The 27,218-nt window shown below is 42.2% G+C and overlaps 1 protein-coding gene across 3 annotated transcripts in view; it reads right to left on the reverse strand.

The window, feature by feature from the left end:
- The window catches only part of kita (KIT proto-oncogene, receptor tyrosine kinase a), a 41,810-nt gene extending 16,125 nt beyond the window's left edge, over window positions 1-25,685 (reverse strand). For 2 of the 3 annotated variants that reach the window (XM_035646903.2, XM_035646902.2), the window contains exons 1-4: window positions 8,101-8,463; window positions 4,641-4,904; window positions 865-1,149; window positions 611-750 (exon numbers count right to left, since the gene is read on the reverse strand). In XM_035646903.2, the coding sequence (XP_035502796.2) occupies window positions 611-750; window positions 865-1,149; window positions 4,641-4,904; window positions 8,101-8,155 (744 nt within the window). In that variant the 5' untranslated portion in view covers window positions 8,156-8,463. Of the gene's footprint in view, window positions 1-610; window positions 751-864; window positions 1,150-4,640; window positions 4,905-8,100; window positions 8,464-24,477 lie in introns of those variants that run through there. The other variant, XM_035646904.2, reaches the window with a different exon arrangement.
- Between the last annotated feature and the right edge of the window lie 1,533 nt (window positions 25,686-27,218).

A 27,218-nucleotide genomic window follows, 5' to 3' on the forward strand; every position in this document is an offset into this window, starting at 1 on the left:
ACACACACACACACACACACACACACACACACACACACACACACACACACACACACACACACACACACACACACACACACACACACACACACACACACACACACACACACACACAGCATGAACTTTGACCCATGTCACTCTTGTTCATGAGAGCTTCATACCAAACACACAGGACGAAAAACTCAGTAAAAAGAAAAACATTTCGGAAATGGTTGAATATAAAGGCAGAATAGTAATTAAAAAAATGAAAATGTTTTTTGTCTTGAAAAACATCAGCTTTCCCTCTCATCACTTGTGGCAGCTTAACTGGGGAGCGGTTAATGTATGTTGACTGTTATTGTTAGTGCTACATTCCATTTCCTGTCTGTGTTTAAAAGGTGTTTGCAGATGAGAAAAAAAAAAGAATCCTTTAACCTCCCAGGCCAACTGATATTTATCGGCTGACTCTTCAGTCAAATGTTTTTTTCAAAGAGCTGATCTTGCAAGTCAACTTTGAATGCAGAAAACTACAGTATTTCCCAAAAAACTCAACACTACACAGACAAACAAAAATCCATTAGAATCTTTTATCAACAGCACACAGCCAAAGGAAAATGCACAAGGGTCTCACCGAGCCAGGTGGGGTCGCCCACTGCAGCTTGATTTCTCCATTGACGTTGGTGGTGTTGCAGGTGAGCGAGAGACTCTCCTCCCTGGTTAGAATCACTCTTTTGGGGGCCTGCATGTCAATCACAGGTGGAGCTATGGGGACTGAAATGAAAAAAAAAACACAACAACACAAAAACATGAGGCTGAATGTGCGGTTGTCTCAGGGAACGTTTGACTCCAGCATGACAATGCATACATGCTCTTTCACCACTTTACCTGGTCTCACTGTCAGGTAGTAGTCATGTGATCTGATGTACCTTTCCCTGAGCTTTCCTGTGCACACATAGCAACCTTCATAGGCCTTTTGCGTGTTTTGGATGACGATGCCTTGCTCCAGGCTTGCAGAATACTGGAGACCAGAGGCCAGAGCACTGCTGGAGCATGTTTCCAGGCGCAGGTTGTCCAAACTTGGATCAGTTGCCAGGCAGGGGATGGTAGCAACATCTCCCACACGAGTGAGAATGTTGAACACCATTGATTTTCTGAAGGGATTGTCAAGATCTGCCAAGAAAAAAAGGAAAAGAAAATTGCACATCAGAGGTGGTGCCAGAAATGATAGCAGGACCGCACACTGAGTTGTTGAAGGTAAAGTTTGTGACACCCATTACATAACTATGCTACAGAGGGAGTCATAGACAATTTTCTAAAATGTTCTGTTGGGGAAGTTGTATATATTACATATCTTATTTTCTGTTTTGTTTTTTTGGTTTGTACTACTGCACCGTGGGTCCAAGACAAACGGTTTTTCAAGTCCTCTGTATGTCTGGAACAATACTACAGGAATTAACAATAAAGTTGACTTGACTTGACAAGTGATAACAATTGAGTGTGTTGGTTGGATGGCTGGTCTGCTCTCCTTGTTGACGGAACAGTGGATAATGACGAGAACATATTTGTGGGCACACTACTTTTCATAGTGAGTGCTGTCGGTATGCACAATTTCAATTTGTGTATAGAAAACCTAGGTGGACCTCATAAAAAATCTAAATGTCCGAAAAATAATTTTTTTGAGGTGGAAAAGTAAGTGTTGCAACACTGTTGCAAGTGAAATGGAAAAAAAATTGGTGAATAAATCACAATGTTTATTAAGCATGTGACGTCCTTTAACTCCTTAAACATGTGATTTGTGTGAGCCAATGAGGAGACTGTAACCCTTCCCAATGCATGAAACAAACACAAATGCCATATTTCCATCATATTTTCTGCATTGTGACGATCTGAATTAGTGCAACCAAGTTGTTGGTTCATCGTGACACACGTTGGTGGCACCACAGTAATTCTCCACTCAGCTGCCATTTGACTATTGAAGAGAAAAATTGCCAGCAACATGAAGTAACTAGGTGTCAATCGAATCTAGAATTGTAACAGTTAATCAATTTATCAATTTGTAATCAACTACTAAACTATTTTTTATAGTCGATTAATTGGTTCAATGTCACAATTCTCTGATTTCACCCTTTTAACTGGGAATATTATCTGGTTTCAATGCTACTCGATGACAGCAAACTAAAAATCTTTGGTGTGTGCACAAAACAAAACATCATATTGCGGTTTGGGAAACACGAACGACATTTTTCACCATTTTATGCCATTTTGTGAACCAAACAACGAATCGATTAATTGAGAATAATAATCGACAGATTCATCGATGATGAAAATAATCGTTAGTTGCAGCCCTCATCGATTGTCAAACAGTAGAAAAGATGGAAATATTCATGTTCCATATATTCTTTTGTTTGCATTCATTTTCTCACTCACTCAGTGTTTTTATCGAGCGTTACACGCAAACTTGTCATTAAAGCCTAGTGCGAAAAGTTTTTTTTATTGTATTCTATGCACAAGTTCAAAACTGATTGCAGCTCACAATTGTCCGTTCACCCTCTTTGCACTGTATCAGTGCTGTATGAAAAATACTGCTCATGACCATGAATGCAGCTTGTGTAAATTGGACACTGCACATTAAGGTTAGCGTTCACCATGATCACCCATATCAAAAAATGCATTAGCAAAACCAGACAACAGTCATTTTTAGTACTTTTTAAGAGTAGGGTCAGTCAGTCTTGAGCTTTGTAAAGAACTGCTCACAGCGGCAGTTTGTCCCGAACAGAGATGCAAACGTCACTGCATGTCTCAGGACCTACACAGAGCTCACGGAGCTCGAGGAAAGGCATGTTGTTATTGTAGCTTTGTGATAAAGCTGTATGTTGTCAGGCACAGCAGCTGGTTCCAAACCAAACAGTGTAGCAAATATACTAAGTTCCTTCTGTTTAACTTCTCATGTCATGCAACCTCTCAGGAACTAAGCGAAATGCCCGAAGGAGCCTCACTAGCATATTCAAATGTCAAAGCAGGCTTTTGTTGTTGCAGAGTAAGAAAATGCAGTGTTGCCTCTTTCCAGATGCACTTGCCACAGCATGCATGGCGCGCAAAGACGGTAATTCCTCCCTCACATCGAACTCGGCAGTGATCCCAAACCATAGCCCGACCGATATTATCGGCCAACTGATTTCAGCCTTAAAAAGGTGCATTTGTGTTTATATTTTTATATAAAATAAATGTTTGTTCTAAGTTATATGTATTTGTATTCTCAATTGATAGTTATTTATGATAGAGTTCATGGTTAAACTAAAAATATATGTCTTTGTCATAAAGGTTTGATAACGACATCTTAGGAATCATTGACCAATTAAAAAAAAAAAATGTATCGGCCGATGTATTGGTATCGGGAATCTTGTACTCCCAAATATCGATTTTGGTACCGGCCGCCAAAAATCCATATCGGTCGGGCTCTATTCCAAACACAAAAAAACGACTGGTGGGGAAGTTTTTGCTGGGTCTGTTGAGCCAGGGAGAAAGAGCTGGAAATGTCTTGCAGTGTACTTATGTGTGTTGTTCATTATCTTTGTGCCATATCAGTAATCCACTCAGCGGCGCTTCCTCAAGACAGATTCATCATTTTGGAACTATTTTAATTTGTCCAGCTCTCGCATCTCTGCAGCATCAACAAGGCTCCTTTATGAATTCTCCCTCTGAATGTGGTTTCAGCTTCTCAGATATTAACTCACTCACAAAACTTGTCTGTGTAACTTTTTTGTCCTCGCAGCTCATCCAGTTTAGTGTTTCCAGCTGTAATTACGCCTGAGATTGGCTTTTTCATCACTTAACTGTGTGGATTGCATTGACCCTACTCGGGACCGGTCAGGCATACAGCCGCAAAGGACCACCCTGAAGGACGTGCTTGGCTACTGTTTATAAATTTATTGGTATGTTTAATTTGTTTCTACTGTCTCATTATTATTTGAGTAAAAAGTAATTGCTATAATGAGCCTAGAGTTGTCTTTCTGAGTGGTTTTTTTTTGTATTCATGAATGACCTCATGGGCGAGATAAAAAAAAGTTGTATAACACACTGATTAACCAGTTGCTTTTCTGTTGTATTTCTTCCTCAGAAATGCTGCTCAAAGTGTGTTTGCTGCCCCCAGTTACTAACCTGACAGAAGCGAAAAGCTGCAACAGTTTGAATCGTCAATTAAATTTACCAAATATCACTCAAAGATTTACCGCTTATATATTTTTTTCTATTAAAAGCTATAACCAGAGCCTCTAATCTACGAAGGAGAAACGTTAAAGGTAGCTGTATGGACTGTGGAGCGAATGATCGTGATAAAAGCCTACAGTGATGGCGGTGGGCCAAGGAAATGTGGAGTCACATAGAGGAAATAGAGTAAAACTCAGTCTTGCACTCAATAAATAGCTACAAAATCTACTGTACCTGTCCAGGGCAAAGATACAAACACCTGCTGCAAACACACCCACACACACTGCTCCGTATCAGCGCAGAGATAAATACCAAAAGATTTCCTCTGCTCTACCCTGCAGTCTGCTTCCACCTGCTCCAGATTTCCATCTTCTCACTCATCTCTCTACACATTTTCACACATTTAATCACCGAAAAAACATTCCCACGGAGACGGTGACTGTGCATGCAGCTACCTCTGACATAGATGTAGATGGAGGACTGCTCCCCAGAGCTCTTCTCCAGGCAGATGAAGCGACCCATGTGACTAGGCTGAGCCCTGGTGATGTGTACCGTGGACATCCCGCTGGTCCTCTTCTCTCCCCGCAGCTTCACATTCGGCCGGTCCTCCCGCACCCACTGGATCTCCTTCTCACCCCGGCAAAGCAGTTCGAACGGTTGGTTGAGATCGATGACGAGGTGGTCGTGGTCAGTGGGGGTAATAATGGGCTTGGTGTCGCCTACGATGAGACACAGAGGATGTGCATGTGAAAATTGTGATGACCCAAGTTGTGTTAGTAGTGTTACAAGGTATAGTCCTATTTTGGTAGAAAAGAGCACGCAAAGCTAAATTACCATGTGACTTAAATTCCGAATTCTTCTTCAGAAGTCTTTTAAAGTTACCGTTTTTTTTCTTTTCTTTTATACCTGGGAGGTTGTAGGGTCATTTTAAGTGTGTAAAATGAGAGGAGTACTGCTGAATTTCAAAGAAAGGGCTTTCTAAGATTCGCTCAAAACCACAAGATTCAGGTGCATTAGAACAGTTAAAGGTTTAACTGCTCTGCCACCAAACTTCAAAACACTGCGTTTGTACATTTTAATCTTTGTTTGTGACCCTTTAAGGAGATAAAAGCCTGCTTGTGACACATCAACACGCGTCGAAGGATCAGAGTTCATTTTTCATTCTCAGACTGTTTAATTCAAAGGATGTTTAAAGCAAATAAAAGCAAAATATAGAGCTGGTACGCAGCACCAGGACTTCTACATTTTACTCTAAACAGTTGTTGTCGTCGATGTCATGAACGCACTGTTGTTGTTGTGATTGACAGCATGTCAAGCGCTGATGAGTCCCGGTTGCCGCCGCTCCGCTGCTTGTTTGAAATGAATCAATACTGAACGTAACGGGTGTCAAAATTTAACGCCGCACTTTCTTTGGCCCAAAACAACATACACGCTAAGTTTCAGGCTGATACGATGAACAGTTATTATTATCATTATTATTATTATCATTATTATTAGCAAGATTAGAAAGAAGACGTCTCCAGCGGTGGAGAGGAAACACTCTCTGCTGCCCTTATATATTAAAAAATATATATAAATTAAATATATATATATATATGTCTGAAAATGTACTTTATTTCTTTGAAGAACACATGTATGATAGTGGAAATTAAATCAAAATCACATGGTCTTAAAAATATGAGGGGGGGAAATCATCTGATATATTGCAATATCCTCAGGATATAATCAAAGTTCACTATTTTATCTTCATTTTACATGAGGTCAGTGTCCATACAACACATAGGTCGTAAGGATGTTAATGGTGGTGATCATCATTCATATCCATACAACCTCTGTGTTAAGGATTCAATTCTTTACTACAGCACACCCTTGTTTACAAGAGCAAACAGTTCTCATACATCTATAGCCTCTTAAATTGCTGTCAAACGTGTGACAATGTGAGAAATTTTGAGGACAAGACAATGGATTTGAATAAATTTATGTTGTGGACACCACTAATATCTCTGGGGCACCCTTCATTAACTGTAGACATTCATGATGTGACACTTGCATTTGCTGATATGCAAGCCACATGTGAAGCAAGGGAGCACCGGCACTTATTGTTTGATATTTTCCACTGGACGTTACATTCACGGAAACAGAGCCTCGTCTGCATTCCACCACTCAACACAACACAGGACAAACCAAGGGCAAGAGGGTGGACGGTTTTCTCTAACGGGGACAAACACCCGGCGATCGAATTTGCTGCAACTGTAAACAGGTGTGGGGAAAGTACATGAGCAACAACTCTTGTTCCCCGAGAAAACAAGAGGGGACTGTGGCTGCAGCTCCTAGGGATTTACTCAAGTGGAAGTTTGAAAACTGTGCTGCTCCTGCCGCTGCCAAAGACGCGCCCTCCATCACACCTTCGACACCAGAAATACATCTCAAATGTAAAGTGAACTGTTCTTTTCCCCATGCGCTCCACTTTAGATCTGCCCTGAAGGGAGAAGGATGTGGACGCCAAAATAAAGCCTATATAGGAATTTTGGCGTTCCACAAAAGTCTGTCATGTCAACCTGTGGGATCAGATAGCAGCAGACGACAGTGTGTCGCCGAGATGGGGCCGTTTGGAGGCCGAGGCTGATGGTTTCTGATTCAGAAGATCCTCGGCGTCTGTGCGTAAATATGTGACTAACAGCTGTGGAATTTAACATTACCGGTCGGTCATCACTCAACACGTTAGAGGAGAAGCAAGTGGCAGGTCGTCGTTCGAGCCACTGATGACTGTGATTATGATCGTTGTGATCGGGCATGTATTTACATTTCCATAACTACAGAGGGCAACAAAAAAATAATGCCATTGTTTGGCTCATTGCGTTGCGCGGCAGGTAGGGAGCCTTGCGCACTGCTCGGACTCGTGGCAGCCATTCAAATTGCCCGATACCGTAAACATGGCCCCCATATTATGAAGCTGTCCACATATGGAGCACAAAGAGGTGAACCTGACGCCGACGACCTGGGGGCCACGAGGCTCTGCGCGCGCGGAGCGGGACGGCAACATGTCGTGGTCGCTGTCCCCCTCGCCTCAACATGAAAACCATTCCATACCAACAAGAGACCGAGATGAAGTGTTTGTGTAAAAAGAAAAAGAACACAATGAAGGCCCCTGACCTCTGCAGTCAGACTCTGAGGATGAAGCCAAAACGCATCGGAGGTTGCAGTGTTCCCCCCCCCCCCCCCCCCCCCCCCCAGATCAGAGCGATCCAAACCAACTCCGATTGGGAGGAAAACACATTGAAGTGATGCGCGTTAAAGTAGCAAATGAGACGATATTGGTCCTAACCGACGTTACGCAGACACGCGGAATTGTTGCTCGTTTGCATGCTTCCTAGGAATTAAATGATACTTCCATAATGACGGACACGAGCGGCTCGGAGGAGCAGGGAACTCGCATGGACCTGTCACCTCTCCTCGAGTCCCGCGTCTATTATTCAACGTCCTACTTTAATCCCGCTGCTTGATTACTTTTTTCGTTGATGGCGCAACTGTTCCCTGACATCAATTATTAAAGTGGCGCACTTGGTTTCCCAGGTCATCAGCCAAAAGTATCCACTTTCCTACACAGGTCTCGGTGACTCCGGGTCGTCTCTATCTGCAGCCTTCGGATGGGACTGCACCACTTCCCCCCAGAACAAAGAAAAGTGTGCGACAACAACACCAAAATGCGCAATGAGGGCGATGCGGAGCAAGTGTGGGAGCAATCCGGCGCGCTATCGTGCGGATTATCTTTGTCCCATTGCACCGAGGGGGGAGCTGAAAACCTGTAATAGTAAAAAAAACACGGCCGAGCCATTTTTTTTTTCGTTTAGACCACAGCAACAAGTTGTGTGCGCAAAGTGGCGCGTCAAGTGCACGCCGCACGCTCAGCCTTACCTGGACGGATGGTGAACTGTAAAAAGACAGACAGCAGTATCCAGTGGTATTCCATCGTTATTATTCCATGGGTCTTGCCGTGCAGGGTGAGCCAGTGCCTCTCTGGTTACGGTCGAGCTCTACTCTACTCGCCGAGCGCGTCGGAGTTGTGGCAAGTTGACCGCGGGCTGCGATAGAGGCGCACTTTACGCGTCTTTAAAGGCACAGATGCTCTGCACCAGCTCGCAACAGCAGCCGTCGCCTCTCTGCAAACATGCCGTTCTGCCGGAGCGCGCCAGAGGGGACGATCCAGGTATCTCTCTCTCTCTCTCTCTCTGTGTGTGTGTGTATGTCTGTGTGTGAGGGTGCTGGTGTCAACAACATGTTTATAGGAGCAGCCAGCGGTGTGGTGGAGCCTATAACTCTGACACACACACACACACACACACACACACACACACACACACAAAGGGAGGGAGGGAGGCGTTGGAGACCTGTGCTTTGCTCCTCCACACAAAACAGACTGGTCAAGAAGAAGAAATAAACTATACACTACTTTTCGATCCATCATAATAAATTGATATTGATACAATCCTGAGGGATCAATGGAGCCCTGTTCAGTCAATTTGACATGCAGACCACAATGCCGCTCATCCAACAAAGCAGCCCACTCAAACACTTACACACTTATTTAGGTAAAACTGGGCGAAAAAAGCGTATTATCGGTGCCTTTTAATGCTGTTTCATAATAACACTTTTTTTTTCAAACGCACGTGAAAACATGAGCCTCTAGCTGCTTTAAAAAACCGGGAGAAGGAGAAAAGACCTTTTGTCCGTTTCTCCCTCCTGGACGCGCATATGACCATTTTTTTGAACACTGTCATGCACTAACACATTCTCAGCTGTACACCTGCTATATCACACATGGCCAAAAGGTAGAGTGTCTACTTTCATAATGTGTTAAGTGTTGACATTGTATTCTGATTTCATTTTTTTCTTATTGGAGGCATCTGTTCTTTATAATCCGCTTTCCACATCAACGCCAGGGCAAATCAGAAGAAATCAAAACTTCTTGTTACAGTCCTGTTACTATTTATCCAAGGATATGATGTTATACTGTTTACATACAGCCGACAGTAAGTGCATGTGCGACGTTTACAATGCTTTGACACTCGGAGTGGTGCGTTTATGTGGTGTGGTTGTTCTGTCAACCCAAGCCCTGTTAATACTTACCCCTCCTGATGGGACAATAAAAGACATGGCCAAAACTTAAGCAAATGAATCCAAGATTTCCCATTTAGAATCCACTTAAAATATATCTTTCACGTATTCATTTTTGTTGTGAGTTATGAGAAGCTTGGTAAACTCATTAAACATGATCCTATAATCATATAATTCAAATGTTATAAGCCTATTGCTTTGATTTATTTACGCATTCTTCTTTAATCTGCATAATTGAACCAGGTGCCCTTGAAATATACAGTAGGTTTTTTTTTTTTCAAAAATCTGTCTCAATACGAACATGTGGTGGATGCACACAATTTCTCGTCTGATTGTTGAATTTGCTTCAAAATCCACAGAGCTTTCTCCGTTTTATGATTGAACCTCCATCTGTTCAATAAATACTCATTACCTGCTCATATAGATCGTTCAGTGCCATAAAGGTGATGGAACAACATTATCACTGATAAGTCTCCTGCCATTTGATATGGATCCTCACCGGAGAGTTTGAAATAACAAGCAAATCAAGTGGCCCAACCTGTAAATGCTGTCCATTGGCACATTGGTTTAACCGATGGGGATAAATCAAACTGCATCGAGATGCATTTGCTCCGGAATTTAGTCAGTGTGCACAATTGCCTCCAGAATCACACACTTAAACCTGTAGGCAGTATATTAATGAAAGAACACGCGGTCGTAAAAACACATGCATGGTGTCTATTCGATCCAGAATAGATTCTAACCTTCTGTCATTTATTATCCTCCAGAATCATTTTTCATTACATGAGTGCCACAGCCCACTCTCAAAGGCTCAAATAGCTGAAACCGTATCTCTAATTTAACTTCCTCAAAGCATTAACTCGAGTGAATGACCCATCAATGATCACACATTGATTTTTCCAGTTAACATGAATGTGTTTCGCGATAACAGAAAAGTATTTTTGGCTGATCAACACAACACTGCGTGCTTTTTTGCAGCTTTTTTTTGTGCAATATTTGCTATGGTTGTCTTTTAGAACAGGACTTTAGTATGATGCTTTTCAGTGAAGGAAATAATGAGTGTGAAAAGCACAGGTAGGTATTGGATGGGAAACTGAGAAAGAACTGAGTGTAGTGCGTGGTGTCAATGCAATCTTAGTCTCTGAGTTAGTGAATCAAATATTTACGTGCACAAAAGACATTAGAACGGGAAATGGCGCATATTCACGACAGATAAGGCACAGAAAAGCACGAATGTAAAATGAGATTGTTTTGTTTGTTCTGCATCCGGAAGGAGGAAGCATCTATCTTCCTTCTACACTACCAAAACAACGTTTTTACAGTGGGTGCGAGTCTGAAACACTTCCTATGGTTGGATAGACTGGGGGGGAAAGCACAGAGGGTAGTGGTAAAATGGCACTTGTCCTCGTGCATAATAATTTTGTGTGAGTCTGCACCTGGCCGTTCATTTTTCAAAATACTCTGGGTTTACAGCTCCAGCAGTCGCTGTCATTTTTGATAAAGCTGTTTGGCAACCTTGCTTAAGGCAAGACACTTGAGGTGAAGGGGGGGTGACAATCTCGGTTAGATATCTTTATCATTATTATTCCTTAAATGAACAAACCTCCAAAGTAGAAACCTTCATCTGCCAGAGTACCATGTATACGTGATGAGAACATTCTAATTCTAATAGACCCCCAAATATAAATTATGAACTTTTGATGCATATATACAAAATGTAGTTATATAAACACCGCATTTTTGATGTTTTCTTTCCACTAGACTGAAAGGAGGACGAGAAATAGCCTAACAACGAAAGCTTAATGCATAGGGATATAGAGATGGAAGGATGATGCTGGGGGGAGGCCCCTGTCTGCGATCTCAGGGCTTGTTAAAACTTGCGCATGTGATGTTGTCAACAATCCCGTAGCAGCTTTCAACTTAGCACTGGATAGGCTGATACTAGAACAACCGCTCTTTGTGGTCTGTGGGCTCGAGTCACCTAAAAAGAGAAATGAGCCTAAATGGTGCCACTGATATCCAGACAACAGTTCAAACCACTGTTAAAATGCTTCATGAAATGGAAAAAAAAATTAATAAATGGAAATATGAAAGGGAGATTTGACCCACCCCCACACTTCTACTCTTTTGTCACAGATGCACTAAATTCCATAAAAGTCTTTCACCGGCTGATATATTACATCCTAGCAGCTACTGTAAGTGTATATCCGTTTTCCCAACACCGCAAAAAGCTGATTTTCCTTCACATGTGGTCTGTAATCACTGGGTGCCATGTACAACGCAACAGAGTCGTTGACTGGGAAGTGGACACAAATGTATAATTTACATTTCTGTGTTTGTTTTGTTACAGGACAGCCAGAAGTGTGAAGACAATTTCCTTGTGTTGTTCCATTTTTTAACGACAGAAAGGTTACAAAGCAAAAGTCAGAGACAGCACTTTCTATTTTGCGATACACAATATCAAAACAAAGAATTAGTGATCCCACCAGGAGGTGGCAGAAAGTCGGCTGTTAAGCATTGTAATGGTAAAAACTAACTTCATTTCCTGTTAGCAGATGTACATGTATCAAGTCTGCCATGTTTTTTAAAAGGCAGATGCTTTGTTTGCAATGTTGTTCAGAGACAGAATAAATAGATACAAATATCTATATATAGACTAACTCTTGTCAAGCTGTGGGTCTGACCTCTGGCTTACTCAATGTCTCCATCACACAGCCTGCAGCTTCTTCGCAATAAAAGTGTAATAGACACTTGATTCACGTCTATCCCTGGGCTTGGCACTTCGTGTGTTTGTCTCATTTGCCATGAATGCTGCTAATTGCTGTTTGAATGCGGAATAGTGTTCATGCTTCGTGACGGGTAAGAACTACTTTTAGTTCTGTTTATTAGAATGTGACAAAGCACACAAAGCTTTCATTTCTTGGAAATGTTTTTCTTCCGTTTTTCTGCCGTCATAAACATAACATTGCATGGGGAGGGAGGGACATTAGAGTTCAGATGAAGCATGTTTATCATAAAACGGTGACAGAGTGGGATTAACATACAACTCAGTTCCTGTGGTACTGTTCAAAACTGTTACTCTACATTTCATGTTCATCAAAATCTTTTTTTAAATGTGACCTGCAACTGGGGGTAGAGAGGTAAAAAAAATAATGATGTGGCAGGCCGGGACTGAGGATGACACACACACACAAATGTATATTATTTATTGTACTTTGAAAGCAAACTGGTTTGCATACACGATACACATATACGCATCCAAAAATAAATATATAACTGATAAGAAATAAAATATATCTCAGTCAGGACCATTATTGAGAAAATTAATTAATTTCAATAATAATAATAAAGCAATTCGTTGTGTTTGGCGTTATGGCTCTGTTCTGGGACCACCCTGCCCTTACACGCGCACATGTAGTAAGCCTGAGCTAGGGAGAGCATATCTCCCTACCCTTCCATGAGTCTTCATGGAAAGTGAGGCCCAGGGAGAGGAGCAGCTAAAAAGACCCGAGCGCAGAACAGAGCAGGCATCAATGACAACTGATTATGTCAGATACAACATGAAAAGGAGGTGCTGGGATGGGGGCGGGTTGTAAAATGGCTTGCAGTAAAAGCAGGAAGATTGGTAGGCTAAAGCAGCTTAAATAGAGCGCACAACATGAGCTTTGCCAATTGAATTTGTAGAGAAGGATCAGCTGAGCAGTCAGCTGATGTGGGCTGGCAAAGAGATCTCTTCTGTCAGCATGTGGTCCAGCCGATACCTTTGATTCTGCCATTTTGGTGTAGTTTCTTTGTTTATCGCCATCTTGTTTTTAGAACTTCTCAGACCTTTGACAACCCCTCCCATCACACACACACACACACACACACACACACACACACACACACACACACACACACACACACACACACACACACACACACACACACACACACACACACACACACACACACACACACACACACACACACACACACACACACACACACACACACACACACACACACACACACACACACCTGTATATATTTACATGTTAGATTAGATATTGTTGTTTCAACTTGTCATATCTTTTTGAAATAAATGTTTCTAAATATACAGTCTGGTCCATTTAATATTGCATAAGAGTGAGTATTGCCAACCTCTGATTGGTAGAACTCTAGATCCTTCAACCTCTCCTGACTACCAATGTGGGGATTTTGGTTTTAAACATTATTTGAATTATAAATCAGAATTACAAATTGATAGTTATTAAATTGTAAATGAGACTGAATCAGTAAACTGGCAATCACGTCCCTTCCCTCAAAGGGTGGTTACCCTGAGATAACTTAGATATAAATTAAAGGTATTATTTGATATTCAGATTTTATTAATTTTGATAGCCATAACTGATGAACTGTAATAACATGTTCATGGTGCCCCATGCATGAGGCCAGACACTTAACAAACCAGTAACAAACCAGCACAACATAGAGAAAACATATTCAAACAGTTTGAAACCCAATTAATCAGAGGAAAATAGAGAGCAGTTAACACAGTTAAAAGCCGCAAAATTAAATCAAAGTTGTTCTTGAGGTGCATTTTAAAAGCATCAACGGACTTAGTCTGGCTAATGGCCTCTGGTACAGCAATCCTGAGCCAAGCAGCTTCTACAGAAGAAGCCTTTCTTCAGACATCGTTTTTTCCCATGTGGGAGGATCTTAGAGATCTGGTGGTGCTGAAAGGGTTTGTCAAGTTTTTAAAGATAATATATGTAGGAGTCAGGCCCTGTAGAGATTTGTAGCCGATTAGAAGGATTTCGGAAGTTTATTTCAAAATGAACTGGGAGCCACTGTAAAGATGTAGGGACAGCAGCAGCATTTTGAACTCATTGTAAACAGGAGATGGTAGCCAGAGACATATCCAGGTAACATTAGTCCAATCTGGAGGATATTAGTGCATTGATCACTCTTTCTCTAAAAAGATTTTCAGCAGTGTTCTTCTCATCCAACCAGTCTTAAATAAAATCGCAGACGAGTTAGATAGCCTGATTGCGGAAGAGTGTGTGAGGAGAGGTTAGATCATCTGGGTAGCAGTGAAAGGATAGACAGAAAACAAGTGGCCCTGAAAGTGAGGGCTGCAGAACGCAACATTCATTCTGCAGAACACAGCAGAGAGGCAGTTATTTGTCACTCTTAGGATAGCTGTCAAAATGCTGTGGTGCTTGTTGAGCCCTGACTTGAATTTCTCAAAAAAATTATTTGTTTTTAATCAGAATCTGATTTGAAAAAAGAAAACTAAATCCTTATGAAAGAAAGAAAGCTTGGAAATTGGCTTGAATGTATTTGGAATAGCTGGGTCAAGACCAGACTTCTTAAGGAGTGGCAGAACTACGGTTAAAACAAGAGGGGACTATACATGTGGTTCCTTAAACATAACATAGGGTGCATGCAATCTATTTTTTGGCCACTTACACTCTCCAGAAGCCCCTTCGAAGAGAGTCTGTGGATTCATTCAGCCAGAGTTCTGGGGGAGGATTAAATAGCAGGGACTAGGGCAGGCACTAAAGGCACTGGAAGACAGGGTAGGTGTGGTAGAGGTGATCTGGAGTAGGGTAGCAAGTTTGGGCAGGCATAGATAGAGGAGGCTCCGTTTCTAATAAGACAACCTTGTGGTCAGACACACAGATGTCACGTAGAACAAAATTGCTCAGCAAAAGGTCAAAGAAAAGCACAAGGTCCAGAGTATGAGTCTTTATGTGTTGGGCAGGTCAAAGACTGCACTAACCAATACGATCCCAAATAAGTTTGGCAACTGGATAGGCCAGTTGCACAGACCAGAGGTCAAAGAGAGGACATTTGAGGCTAAGAAGTGACTGGTTTGCTGTCAAGGGCTGTTCTGGAGCGAGTAGCAGTCAAAATGTCAGACAGGAGCATGAACTGAAAGGGGGCAAACTGTGGACAGGGTTAAGTTTATGTTTAGAGTTATGTTTCATTGTTCCCGAATTTTAGCACAGACTTCAGGGCCCCCTGGGCTGGAGGTCACTTAACGGGCACGCACTTGGGCTGCTGCAGTGCCCACAGTTTGACTTCAGGGCAGGCCATGGAAGTGTTGTGTAACGACACAGACACATCCTGGTTAACAAAAGGAGACACTGGCAGTGAGAGCAAAAGCACTGACACACAAATTAAAAAACAAAGCAGTGGAAGTTAAATGAATTTAGTGCACACAATGTTGATTAAAAAGAAAAAGAGACATGAAGACGAAGGGGGCGGTTGTTAGAGACGAGCGCGAGTGATGCGAACATTTGCGTCTATGCATTGACTTTTTTATGTAATCTCATAGGGTTTGGTGTGAACGCACCATAGAACTAGTCTTATTTTAAAGTGTGTTTATAAATTATGTAAAGTCTTTGATTAAATTGGCAGTTAAAGGGGCAGTGAGCGATGATTTTCATCCAATACACTTTTTGTGAAATTCAGAAAATATTTCCTCATGCTAGGCTAGCTGACAATTCAGCCCTGGCTCTGTAAATTGAACCATCCCCCAAAACCCTTCCCCAACACTGCATGTACAGATTGGTAACATCACTTCCCGACACCTTAAGAGATGTGCTAGGACTCAATGGTTATGGCATCGTGGTTAGCACGTCGGTCTCCCATACACAAGGCTGCGGGTTCAAGCCCCGACCAGTGCGGTCAGGAAATCAACAACCAACAATCTTTCGCCAAAACGGCTTATTGCCCCTTTAAGGAGTTTAGGTAACACAAATCACGTGACGTAAAAGAAAACAACATTTTTTTCTGTTGAAAAACGCCCATTGACTGAATTCAACTATTATTATGGCTGTCTGTGGACCGCCAGTTGGCTCACTCACAGTTGAGGAATTATAAACACTGCCTGGAGTTAGAGCTTTGAGAAAAGGGTAAGATACTTCACAGCTTTGTCTCTGCCCAGGTAAGGTATAAGCCATTTTTGTTATTGTGTGAAATGTTTCAAAATCAATGGGATGGCGTGACATAAAGTATTGTACTAATGGAGTATTTTAACAACTTTCTGTTGGAAGTGCACTTTTCATCTAGCTCCGTCATAAGGTCAGAGATTCAATTTGTTTATTGCTAATAATCAAATACCTGCACAACTGATGACATGCCCACTAAACTGAGATGGTGAACTCTGTGAATATTAAACATGCAATTATCAGCATGTTAAGATCATCATTGCCAGTATATTAGCACATTGACATTGGCATTTTATTCAACACACCACTGGTAGTACCACTAGGACTATATTGTAGTGTTTTCTCTAGTCTCTTTACAGCAGGTACAGTAACTTGTATCCACTCCTGTATTTCTATAGCGCTTTAGTCTTATCCACCACTCAAAGTCACATTCACCCATTAACACACAGCGCTGCTATTAACCACACTTTTTCTGTCACATTCATACACATTCATACATGGCCGGAATAGCAGTCAGAGGTAATTTACTGCCTTGCCCAAGGACACTTGGGCAACCACCGACGGTTTGTGGACGACCCTGAGCCACAGCCACCCTCTGGTATCAATTGCCCGCTATGCACTTCCTTCAATTTTATACATATCTCATAAACTTGTTGCCATCTCTTCTAAATATAATGCTCTGTTTGTTAAGAGCCATAAACCTATCAGCATGATACTAACATACTGAAAGAAACATCTGAGAGTCACAAGAGAGGAAGTAGCAGGACTGACACAGCTACACTTTAATACTGTCTGCACTCCATTTTACAATGTGGAGTCCCAGCTGGCAGTTATGTATCACTCTGTAGACATTCAAAATCCAGTTTCCCAGAGAGTCTGGCTGGTGGTTGCTTGAGTTCAGACACATTTACAATGTAGATATGCCTGGAAATTGCAGCTTTGAGAGAGGAGACATTTTTATGTCAGCTGGTTTTACTCAACCAAGGCCAATTTGATATTTTACTCAAGAAAGTTGGCCTGCATATGAATCACACTAAATCACACAAAACTCTGTTATTCCCTCTGTGGCCTTCTGTTTTTGTTTCAAAATTTCTTGTGGAGAAAAAAAAGGCCAATGAGAACAAGCTTCAGCACTATTCCTGCAGCATTCCTTGCAGGCCTTGTCTGCCTATATCAATATTGACAATAACCAATGAGCAAACAGTGTAAGAACTGTGGTAGAGGAGTACAATTTAGTTTTCACTGGAGAAATATTAAATTTCATAGTGGAAATTAATCTTAAGACGGCGTTTTAAATGAACATACGATATGTGCTGAATCTTTTCGGCTCTGCTACAGCCGATCTACATCTCATAAACATCAGAAGAATTCATCATGTCGCTTAAACACACAAAATACATTATTTTCTATTATATTTCTTCTATTAGTTGCTTTTTGTAATGCATCATTCACAGTTGAGAAAAGTTTCTTGAAAAGAAGGCAAAGTCCATAATATTTCCTCATATGTTCATAATCAGAACTGTGTTGTGGAGGCTTTGTGACCTCATAAGTGCTAAAGCAATCTAAATTTAAAGCATGTGTTGACCAGGGTCCTTCAAACTGCTTTGCGTCCTCTTGTGACTTGGTAGCTTTTAGTTTGGTAGTTTGGCTGGAATACCATGTATCAAGTGATGGAGTCTTTTCCATACAAAACAATGCAGGATTAAAACGGTGAATGTTTAGGAGGGGTTGTGAATGGAGGGATTAGGAGCTGCTCAGCTGGTTAGAAAGATTCATGGTTCAAAATGCTAATTTAACACATCCCATAGAGAGCTCAACTAGATAACTAGAAATGTATTGAACACATATTACACGTCAGCATATAAACATGCATCATGTCTTTTTATCACTCACTTTTTAGAAGTTCAAGAACGTACCGGGTGTATTTTGGTACAGTTTAAGGTTCACACTCATCCCCTCCGAGATCACAAAGACGTGAGAAAGCTTCTCCCCACACCAAGAAATCATATCTACAGTATCTACTGTAATTATTCACAGTGGTTTTCCAGTCAGGCTGTGACTAACAGTCGCAAGTTGTTGAGTAAAGAAGTTTGGTGTCTAATTTTTGACTTATTCTACTTTATGTTCTTTCTAAAGCATGCACTGGGACTCATTATTGTCACAAAAACAGTGAAACTTGTCTTGTAGAAAAAAAGGGATCCTTTCACCACTTTTTCATCGTAGTGTAGCTACAGGCTATAAGTGTATAATAATTTGTGAAGTTTCACACTTAGTTCTCATGACCTGGTGATTGAGAGGAGACAAATAGCTTGCCTGCACCCTTTTCCCTGTTATTTTTCCATGTGTACCAATTAAATCAAGGTTTTTTTTATTAAAATACTATCTGCATTTCCCCTCCACCCTCTGGAACTCCATCCCCCTCAGAGATCTGAAACGCCGCCTCTATGTTTTTTTTTTTTTTAAACTAAGAAAACCTACCTGTTCACGAAGGCCTACAATCTTAAAAGACTTTGTGTGTGTGTGAGTGTGTGTGTGTGTGTGTGAAATGTAAAGCGTAAGCGAAATTTTGTTATTAATATTATTACTATTGTTATTATTAAAATCTGTAATACAACAATGGATCAAAAATATTTTCTTTATATTTAGAATCTAAATTGGGAATTTGACCAGTCAAAACACAATTGTTGCAAATTATATGTTTTTCCAGTTTTTTCATCATACTGAACAACTTTAACTGCATCTCAACTAGTCAGAAATGTAATGTGGTCAGTTAAACTGAAAAGATGAAGGCCGGAGTGAATGATTACAGCGTAATCTCTTACTCTCCTGACAAGCCTGAGCTGCTGTTAAATGAAAATCACAACATGGAGGTCTGAACAATTACATGGGTTTTCCCACTGCAGCCAAACCATTATGATTAATTTGACCAACCACGGTCGGTGCCTTGAAAGCTACTCGTGCTCCGTAACGTGAGAAAACACAACATACTAAACATTTTGCATGACCAGGAGTACTGCAAGTCAAAGAGCACAACACGGAATATTTTTGTATTTGGTTGTAACTTCTTGGTTACAATTTGTTTGGCTTTCACAGACACAATGTTTAACCCCGAAAGCAAACTGACAGCAAACTGATAAAAACACCCTCGAGAACAGTAACCTGAGAGGAGTGTGAGAGAGATAAGCCTTTTGGTGATAAGCAAATAATTTGTTTAACTCGTGAAGCAACTTCCTTTTTTCCCCCCTCACCACAACATTAAATTTGCAAAAGTAGAATATTTGACAGATTACATAGTGAAATGCTTTTCTGCAAAGTAAGACACCAGCAGGAGTTAAATAACCACATTAATGCTAATATCTACCCACCACCACTGGGATATAGATGACTGGGAGCTGAGGGTGACTCAAGTGTTGTCACTGTTTTCTTCACGGAATAGAATGTTTGAGATATACATTCAGTTTCAGTGATGTCCTGCCAGATAATTGCAGGATTAAAACCATCTCCACTAATATCAGCATAAGCAGCTCCGGAGCAAACAAGACAAAGTGTGGCCGAGACTTTCAATATGTTTGCTTCACAACCCATGGAGGGCACATTGTGGCCATTAGTTGAAACTGTGAGACAGATACACTTTGCTGACTTCAGAGAGTTTATTTCTGTCCGTTTGGCATATGAAAAGAGTGTATCATTCCCAGTTAGGCCCGAGGCTCCAACAGAGTACCAACACAGCCCACTGTCGCTGATCACATGAATGGAAGGGAGTCATCCCCAGGCCGAGGCCACAAGTCAGAGAGCACATGACTACTACACTGACTAGTGCACAAGTATCCACACAAGCAAGCAGACACCAGACACACCAGAGCAAACACAGATACGCACACAGACCATACTGCAAGATACCAAAACTGTTTTATGCAAAACAGGCCGGCACAATATTAAAAACAAGCCACACGTACATGCACACACAGACACGTACTGTTTTGCTTTGAGTTAACATTATTGTATGCAGGTCAGACCCCAGGAAAGCAATAAGAGGCACAGTGTTGTTTAAGCTATAAAATACAGTGATAAGAGAAAAAAAATAGAAACAATTTTTTTAGTCTGTCACAAAAAATTCCACCAAGATGCCTGTGTCTGTGTGTGTGTGTGTGTGTGTGTGTGTGTGTGTGTGTGTGTGTGTGTGTGTGTGTGTGTGTGTGTGTTTGTGTGTGTTTGTGTGTGTGATTTGAAAGCAGAGGGCGTTGTTGGTGGGTGGGGGTTAACGCAGATGCCATGGCTGTTGTTGCTCAGAAGTTTGGGATCAGTGGTCAGCAACAGTTTGTTTGTTTCATACATATAGATCAGGGACAGACAGGGCAAAGAGTTGAACTGATTATTCATTGTTGTTCAGTTTTAGCACCAACTGAGTGGAGTTACTTGGGACTGAGGAGGTACTGTAACGTGAGGCGGCCTGGGCACATGAATGTTTGATTATTCCATGTGACAAGCCGTGTAGGCAGCGGTGGAAATGAATAGATGGGTGTCCTGTATCCTCGGCAGTCACCTCTATAGTCCAAGAGCAAGTGGTGCTTGTCAAAGCTGAACTGTCAAAGACTTTCTTTTCAAACTTGACTTCCCTCTCATGGATAATTTACATAATGTTGACAACTGAAGTAATATACGGAGTGGCTAAAATGGGCCACGCTATTGTAGCTGATTACTTTAGTTTCGAAATTGTTCAATTCAGAAAATATTTGCTTGGAAATCTGAAAAGAGATGAAAAAAATGATATCTTATTTTTCACGCAACATACAAATACTAAGTTTTAGTAGGACAAACGTTGCCGACTGTAACCCATAAATAGACTAAATAGAAACGTAGTTGTATTTTGACAAAGTAAACTAACTAAACAATTGTTTGATTCTAATCATGTTCGGACACAATTACAAAGATGTTGTGATAAGAGACCAAATACAAGTCGGTATGAGAACAAATCAAATGTTTTTGTTTTTTTTAATAAATATTTTTCCTAAACCTTCTTGAACTTTTACACTCAAAATAAATGATGATATTTTATAGCCAATTATTGGACGAACCCCACACACAAAATGTTTAAATTTGTTTAAAAATATCCTCGTTATTTATTTCAATTCCTTGTTTTGTACTATGTAGTCAAGCAGCGAGTTGAACCAAACAAACACTGGCTTGGTAACATTAAATATAAAAGAAGTCTCAATATTGTTGTTTGGAATCATGTACTGTCCCAGCCTGGAGCAGTCTCACATGATTTCTGAAAGCAAACTCTCTTCACAGTCATGAGTTAGCATGTTGTCCTGGCTTGCAGATAGTTCCCAACAACAAGGTCTATGTAATGACATTACCCATTGTGAAAGCCATTGCTTTCTGGTATTTCCACAGCGTATATTGCATATGTATGCTGGTATAGCTCATTGGCTTACACCATAGGGTTTGGTACAGAATGTCGGGGAGTTTGATTCCCTATCAGGGCCTGGCTAAGAATCAAGTGTGGGCCCTTAATGATACCTGCCCACCTCTGATATCATGTGACCGATTATTCTAAGTCACCTTGGACAAAAGCTTCAGCAAAATTAATACAATGTAATGTTGTGTGCCTATGTGTGTCTTTTTAGGCCAGTTTAAAGATACTGTTTATGTAATAGGACTGCTTTTTATTTTCCCATACTGTAGTCTGACAAAGTATCTCTTACAGCGACGGTGTTTAAATCTTGATGCGATGCCGCCTGTTAGGGTTAAAAAAGCTTGAAATAGGACACCGGCCTCTATGACACACAGCGGCCAGGAGACAAATATGTTTTGCAGCAGATCTGTCCGAATCCCGGACCGCTCCTGGATCTGCCCTCCCAAAGGAGCGGAGGATAGAGACCACAACGAGGCGTCGAGTTTCACGAAGGAGACTGATGTTACATATCAAACAAACCAAAGAGATTGCAAATCTAATTGTCTGACACTCACTCGCGCAGCCAAATATAACGAAATCAGATTCCCTCTCACTCTCGCAAAGTAAAACATGATACAATCAAATTCCCCCCACTCTTTTTCATGACTTGATCTGGCAAGGTCTCGCTGAGTCTTTCCACATTGTTAAAATTTCTACTTGTTGTTAAATCAAATTGTAACATCTTGATTCTCACAACATGTAGTTGTTGCGCCACAATACTAGCTCGTGTACGGTCCAAGACATGCAATCCAGCCCTCCATCTGCGACTCAAAGACATTAATTGTTCTTGCAGAGAGGTATTGTCGATTGGAATCATATCATATGATTCATTGCATATTTCTGCGTGCTCACTTTCTATTGAGCTCCAGGTTCATTCCAGTGTGCCTCTGTCCACATGTTCTGATGGAGATGGAAAAGTGACTCGAGCGACTCAGCAAATTAGCCTGAGAATCGAAGCAAACAGTCTGAAGTGTATCAGCAGCGCACCAAATCACTTCACAAACAAACAAATGTTGACACAGTCAATAATGTGCGTCTTTGTCTCACCCTCCTCTCCCTTCAGCAAGATTCTTATCTTCACATTTGCACATTTGTTAGGTCAGGTTGTTAGGTTGATTTGTTTAGCATTAACTGCAAGTCTCTACGTCTCGCTCTGTCTCTGTGTGTGTGTTTGGTTGTGTTTGTGTGTGGCACCGCATAAGTCAAGAGTCGTCTCCAAAGGTCTACTGTCAATGTTTAACTCAACAGAAAACAACCTTTGGTGATGCTAGTGCACCACTCTGCCGCCATTTTCATTCAGACTGAAAAAGCTCAACGACAATCGGATGCAAATTAGAAGAAGAAATTACTTCATACAAATGTTGGAAAATAATTATTTTCACTGGATTTTAGCAAATGTATCTTTAACCAGGGTGCCATTTGCCGGTGGGGATACGTGGGATTTCCCCCATGCTGGTTTACGTATTCCCATCTCTGCAGAATTATTTTTATACCCGGCAGGGACAAAATCTTGATGATCAATGCAAAAGACATAATATATAATTTTTTTTATTAAGTAAAGCGCTGTAAAGGGAACGGATTACAGTGCGATAGAACGATAAAATCCGAAATGGACCACCCACTGTCAGCGCTCGCGTTCATGAGACAATAGATGACTGTCCTAATGATCAGCCAATGTCACCAAGCGCGAATATTTGAATGTTTTGTTTAACGGTCAGGGCCTCCCCTCCACAGTGCCACGGGCGTGAGCAGTTTGCGAGGCCCCCAATCGATCAGACGCGGGGCCTGCACGCCCAAAGTCAAGTGAGATTGAGGAGGGAAATGAGGGGTGCGGTCGAATTGTCCTTCCTATCTACCATTCCTATCTACTTTTCCTTGACCTCAGTGGAATACGTCATGAGGTCAAGGAAAGGTGTAAACGAGGATTCCTAGGACTCAGGAAAAGCCGACAGCGCTGCACAGAGAATCCGACTCGACTTTCACTATGCTACGTCATCGTGCGAAGGCGGATGTTGAGGACGTGCGTCTGCCGTGGTGAAACTAACAAATTTCCGAAGGACTACAACAAACGCAGCGGCGAGTGTTTCACCACCGTGCGGCATCAGATGTAAATGATTCATATGCAGCAGTGATTTACATTATGACGTGCGTCACTTCTGGTTCATAGTCATTCTCTTCTACTTCTCTTTCGGATTGAATCGTTTACGTTCGAGCATGGCGCGTCACGATAAATATCGCTGCCGCAATGGGGCTCAATACAAAATTATGCTTATGGCTCCAATCAGGCCAGGGGCCGCACTGGTAACGGTGTCCAGCCGGCCGCGTGCTTAGCAGTGCATTGTGGGTAGACCACACTCACGGACACGCTAAGAGACGTGCTAGCAGCTAGTGCTAGCAGCTAGCGCTTTGGACTTTCGTTTTTAGCTCCCTTGGTAGAGCGTCCGCCTCCCATGAGGGGGCGGGGGTTCGAAACCACCCCGTGACACATGACAGAGCCCCCCCCCCTCTGCTTCTTTCACAAATCGCACCCTGTCTATAACGTCACTCCCGAGTGGTAGTGTCGCGACAGCGCGTAAGGGGCCCTGCCAATGCGGAAATGGACTTGGACGTGAACAAGCTAGCATTTGACACAATAAATGCTCTAAGTTCTGCTCGCGCCCAGTGAAACGTGAGGGCAACAGCTCGAGAATGGAGCAGTTTCTCGTACAGTGTATCGGCCTAAACGACCGCATAGTCCAACAGAGACCATACATGTGACACCCCATCATCCCGGCCTACCTGTCAGTCGCCCGGTGTGTCGAGCCACTCTGCCTGGGCGCTGCCGGGCGCGGACCCGGTGCCCTCGTACAACCACTCCCCTCGGTGTCTCCGCGTTTCACCTTGTCCACCGGCCCCGCCTCTGTGCTCCGGGGGGGCCGCAGCCCCGCAACCCGCTTAAAGTCTTCCCCAAGCGCGAGCGCGCACTGAGGCACCCGGCGCCTCAGCGGGCAGTGCCACCACAGCACGTACATGGCCCACACGGGCCCGATCATTGGGTGGAACCCTGGCCGGCGTCCCCCCCTTCGATAGCCAGGTCCTCCGCGGTGCAACTCCAGGCACAACGCGGCATCCAAACATTGGTAAGCGACAGGGAAATAAAGCAGGCTACTTAAAAAATAAATAAATACATGTATTCAAAGGTCTGTATGTAATGTGCAGTAATGTGTTTGGTGCAGACATTGTTGCTGCAATTTGCCGTTGTGATTAAAAGGGGGGCGGGGATGAAAAGGAACTAGCTACTCCATGCTGTCATATAGCAACTACAAAGCAACAGCAAGGAAACAAATCCTGGCGTCGCCCATGCTAATTAGCACATGTTAGCATGCTAACATGTGCTAATTAGCATGCTAACATGTGCGCATTTTAGCACGCTAACATGTGCGCATTTTAGCACGCGAACATGTTAAACTAAGACAGTGAGCATGGTACAAACATTATACCCAAATCCTTATGCCACGTTCACGTGCTGGGTAAACCAAAATTACGAGGGACAAACAACATTCCCAATTCTGAGATATTGAAAGTTCCTGGCAACGACAAAACTCGCTGACAAGAACAGCAATAAATTGTGGTGCGGCTGTTAGCGCAGTGGCTGTAGCAGGAAGGTTCTCAGTTTAAACTTGATGGCCGGCCAGGGCCTTTCTGTGTGGGCTTAGCATGTTCTGCCCGAGGAGTACAGTAGCTTCCTCCCATGGTCCAAAGCCACGCAGCCTCGCTTGGAGACTCTCGTCTGTAGATGCGATTGTGAGCGGGAATGAGGGTTTGTATCTAAATGTCAGCTGGATCGGTGGATGGGTAAATAACGAGGTGACATTTGAGAAAAGCTGTGTTGTGCTCATGTTTTGCTACAGTGCCAGGCAGTTTTTCCTTTGAACATTCGTTAAACGAAATGTAATGGTTGTAAATGAATTTACATGAGGCACATTTCCATAGATGCAGTGCCCAAACTAGCAGTTATGTTATTGCTGGAAGTTCACCACAGTAATTTGCATGCAGACCTCAGGTGAAGCAAAGTCCAGTTGAATGGTTCGTCCGTTAACATTATGAGGGGCTCTTTCCTCAACCGCCGCGCCACAAGAGACTTCATTTTACTCTGGCAGACAAACCTCCTGTGGAGCCCTCCTGGGCACAGTTGTCTCTGTGGGCAGTGGTGGCTTTTAATGAAATGCTCCATTTGGGGGCCTTTGCAGACAAAGTGCAGTTCAAGTCCGAGTCCAGTGCAGTTCAAGTCCGACTGTCACGGACTCCCAAAATGATTTCCCCGAGCCCTAGACGTGGGTGTACTTTTTCACTTTTATTGACCAGGGTGGAAATGGTTATGAAAAACCTTGAATCAACAGAGAACTATGCTACTGTTGGTTGATACACTTGCATGTAACCCATCAAATGTGGATCCTTAGCACACAGAGGTGTTTACCAGTAGCCTCAAGCAAAACTCCTCTGCTTATCACCACTTGTCCACCCAGTACAATTCCCTTTCTAAGCTCCCCTTTCAAGTGGTGGTTTGGAGCAGATATTAACCTGACTTTGCAAAAGCGCAGGCCTGCCTCAGGGTTTCAACAGTTTGAGCTAACAGGACACAAAAAGAAAACCAGTAAAACAAGATTTATTTTCTTAATGTCAAATGAGAAATATTATGGTTGAAGAAGCGGTGCAACTGTGCAAATGTTGCAAGATTAGACCAATAAAATTTTTAACTAACCCCATTCACGTCATTTACTGTGTTTCTTTATGATTCTGGTTAAATTTGTACTTAAACCGAGCGTCAACAAACACAATGTCTTCCATTAAAGCAGCAGCAAGTTGTAAATGAGTTGACGGAGCATCTGCTGCTGCACCTTTCTCGTGCCACACATCCTTCCAGACTCTTTCCTGTGGAAGGTGTCATGGTCAGGATTATGACTAAGCAGGACATGCCCGGATTCTGAGGGTCCACTGATGCACAAATCATCTGTTGCACCTCTACATCATGCCGACCTCTTATCTTCTTCATCCCCACCCGGAAAGCACAAAGCATCCTCTAGTTACTACCACCCCCAAGTGGAGTTAAACGGTAACACCAGGCTTCTCTCATTTTTATAAGCAACTCAACTGGAGTTTTCTTTGGGATTTTCAGATGCTTAAACATAATATTCAGCTTCAACCACACAAACCACTGCCAAATTAGGGCAGCGTGTTTTGTCTCTTATTAAGTGTTTGTGTTAGCCACTTCTGTTGACAAACTTGTTGGCAGCCTGGAGTTGAGATTATTGCCCTCTCCTGGCATTCTTTCAGATTGCATTTGTAATAATAGGACATCTTACTCAAACACACTGAATTTTGAGGCATTAATACTTGAGTGTGTTTCCAATTCATACTCTACTTAGATGAATATTTATGAGCTGGTAGCTGGCATTTCCCATTTTAACTTTCCAGACAGTTTGTAAAGAATTGAGTGTGTCCAATGTTTCATAACAAAATCTATGATTAGAGAAAAGGCA

This window comes from Scophthalmus maximus, chromosome 13 (genome assembly GCF_022379125.1).
Source record: "Scophthalmus maximus strain ysfricsl-2021 chromosome 13, ASM2237912v1, whole genome shotgun sequence".
Classification (NCBI taxonomy): Eukaryota; Metazoa; Chordata; class Actinopteri; order Pleuronectiformes; family Scophthalmidae; genus Scophthalmus; species Scophthalmus maximus.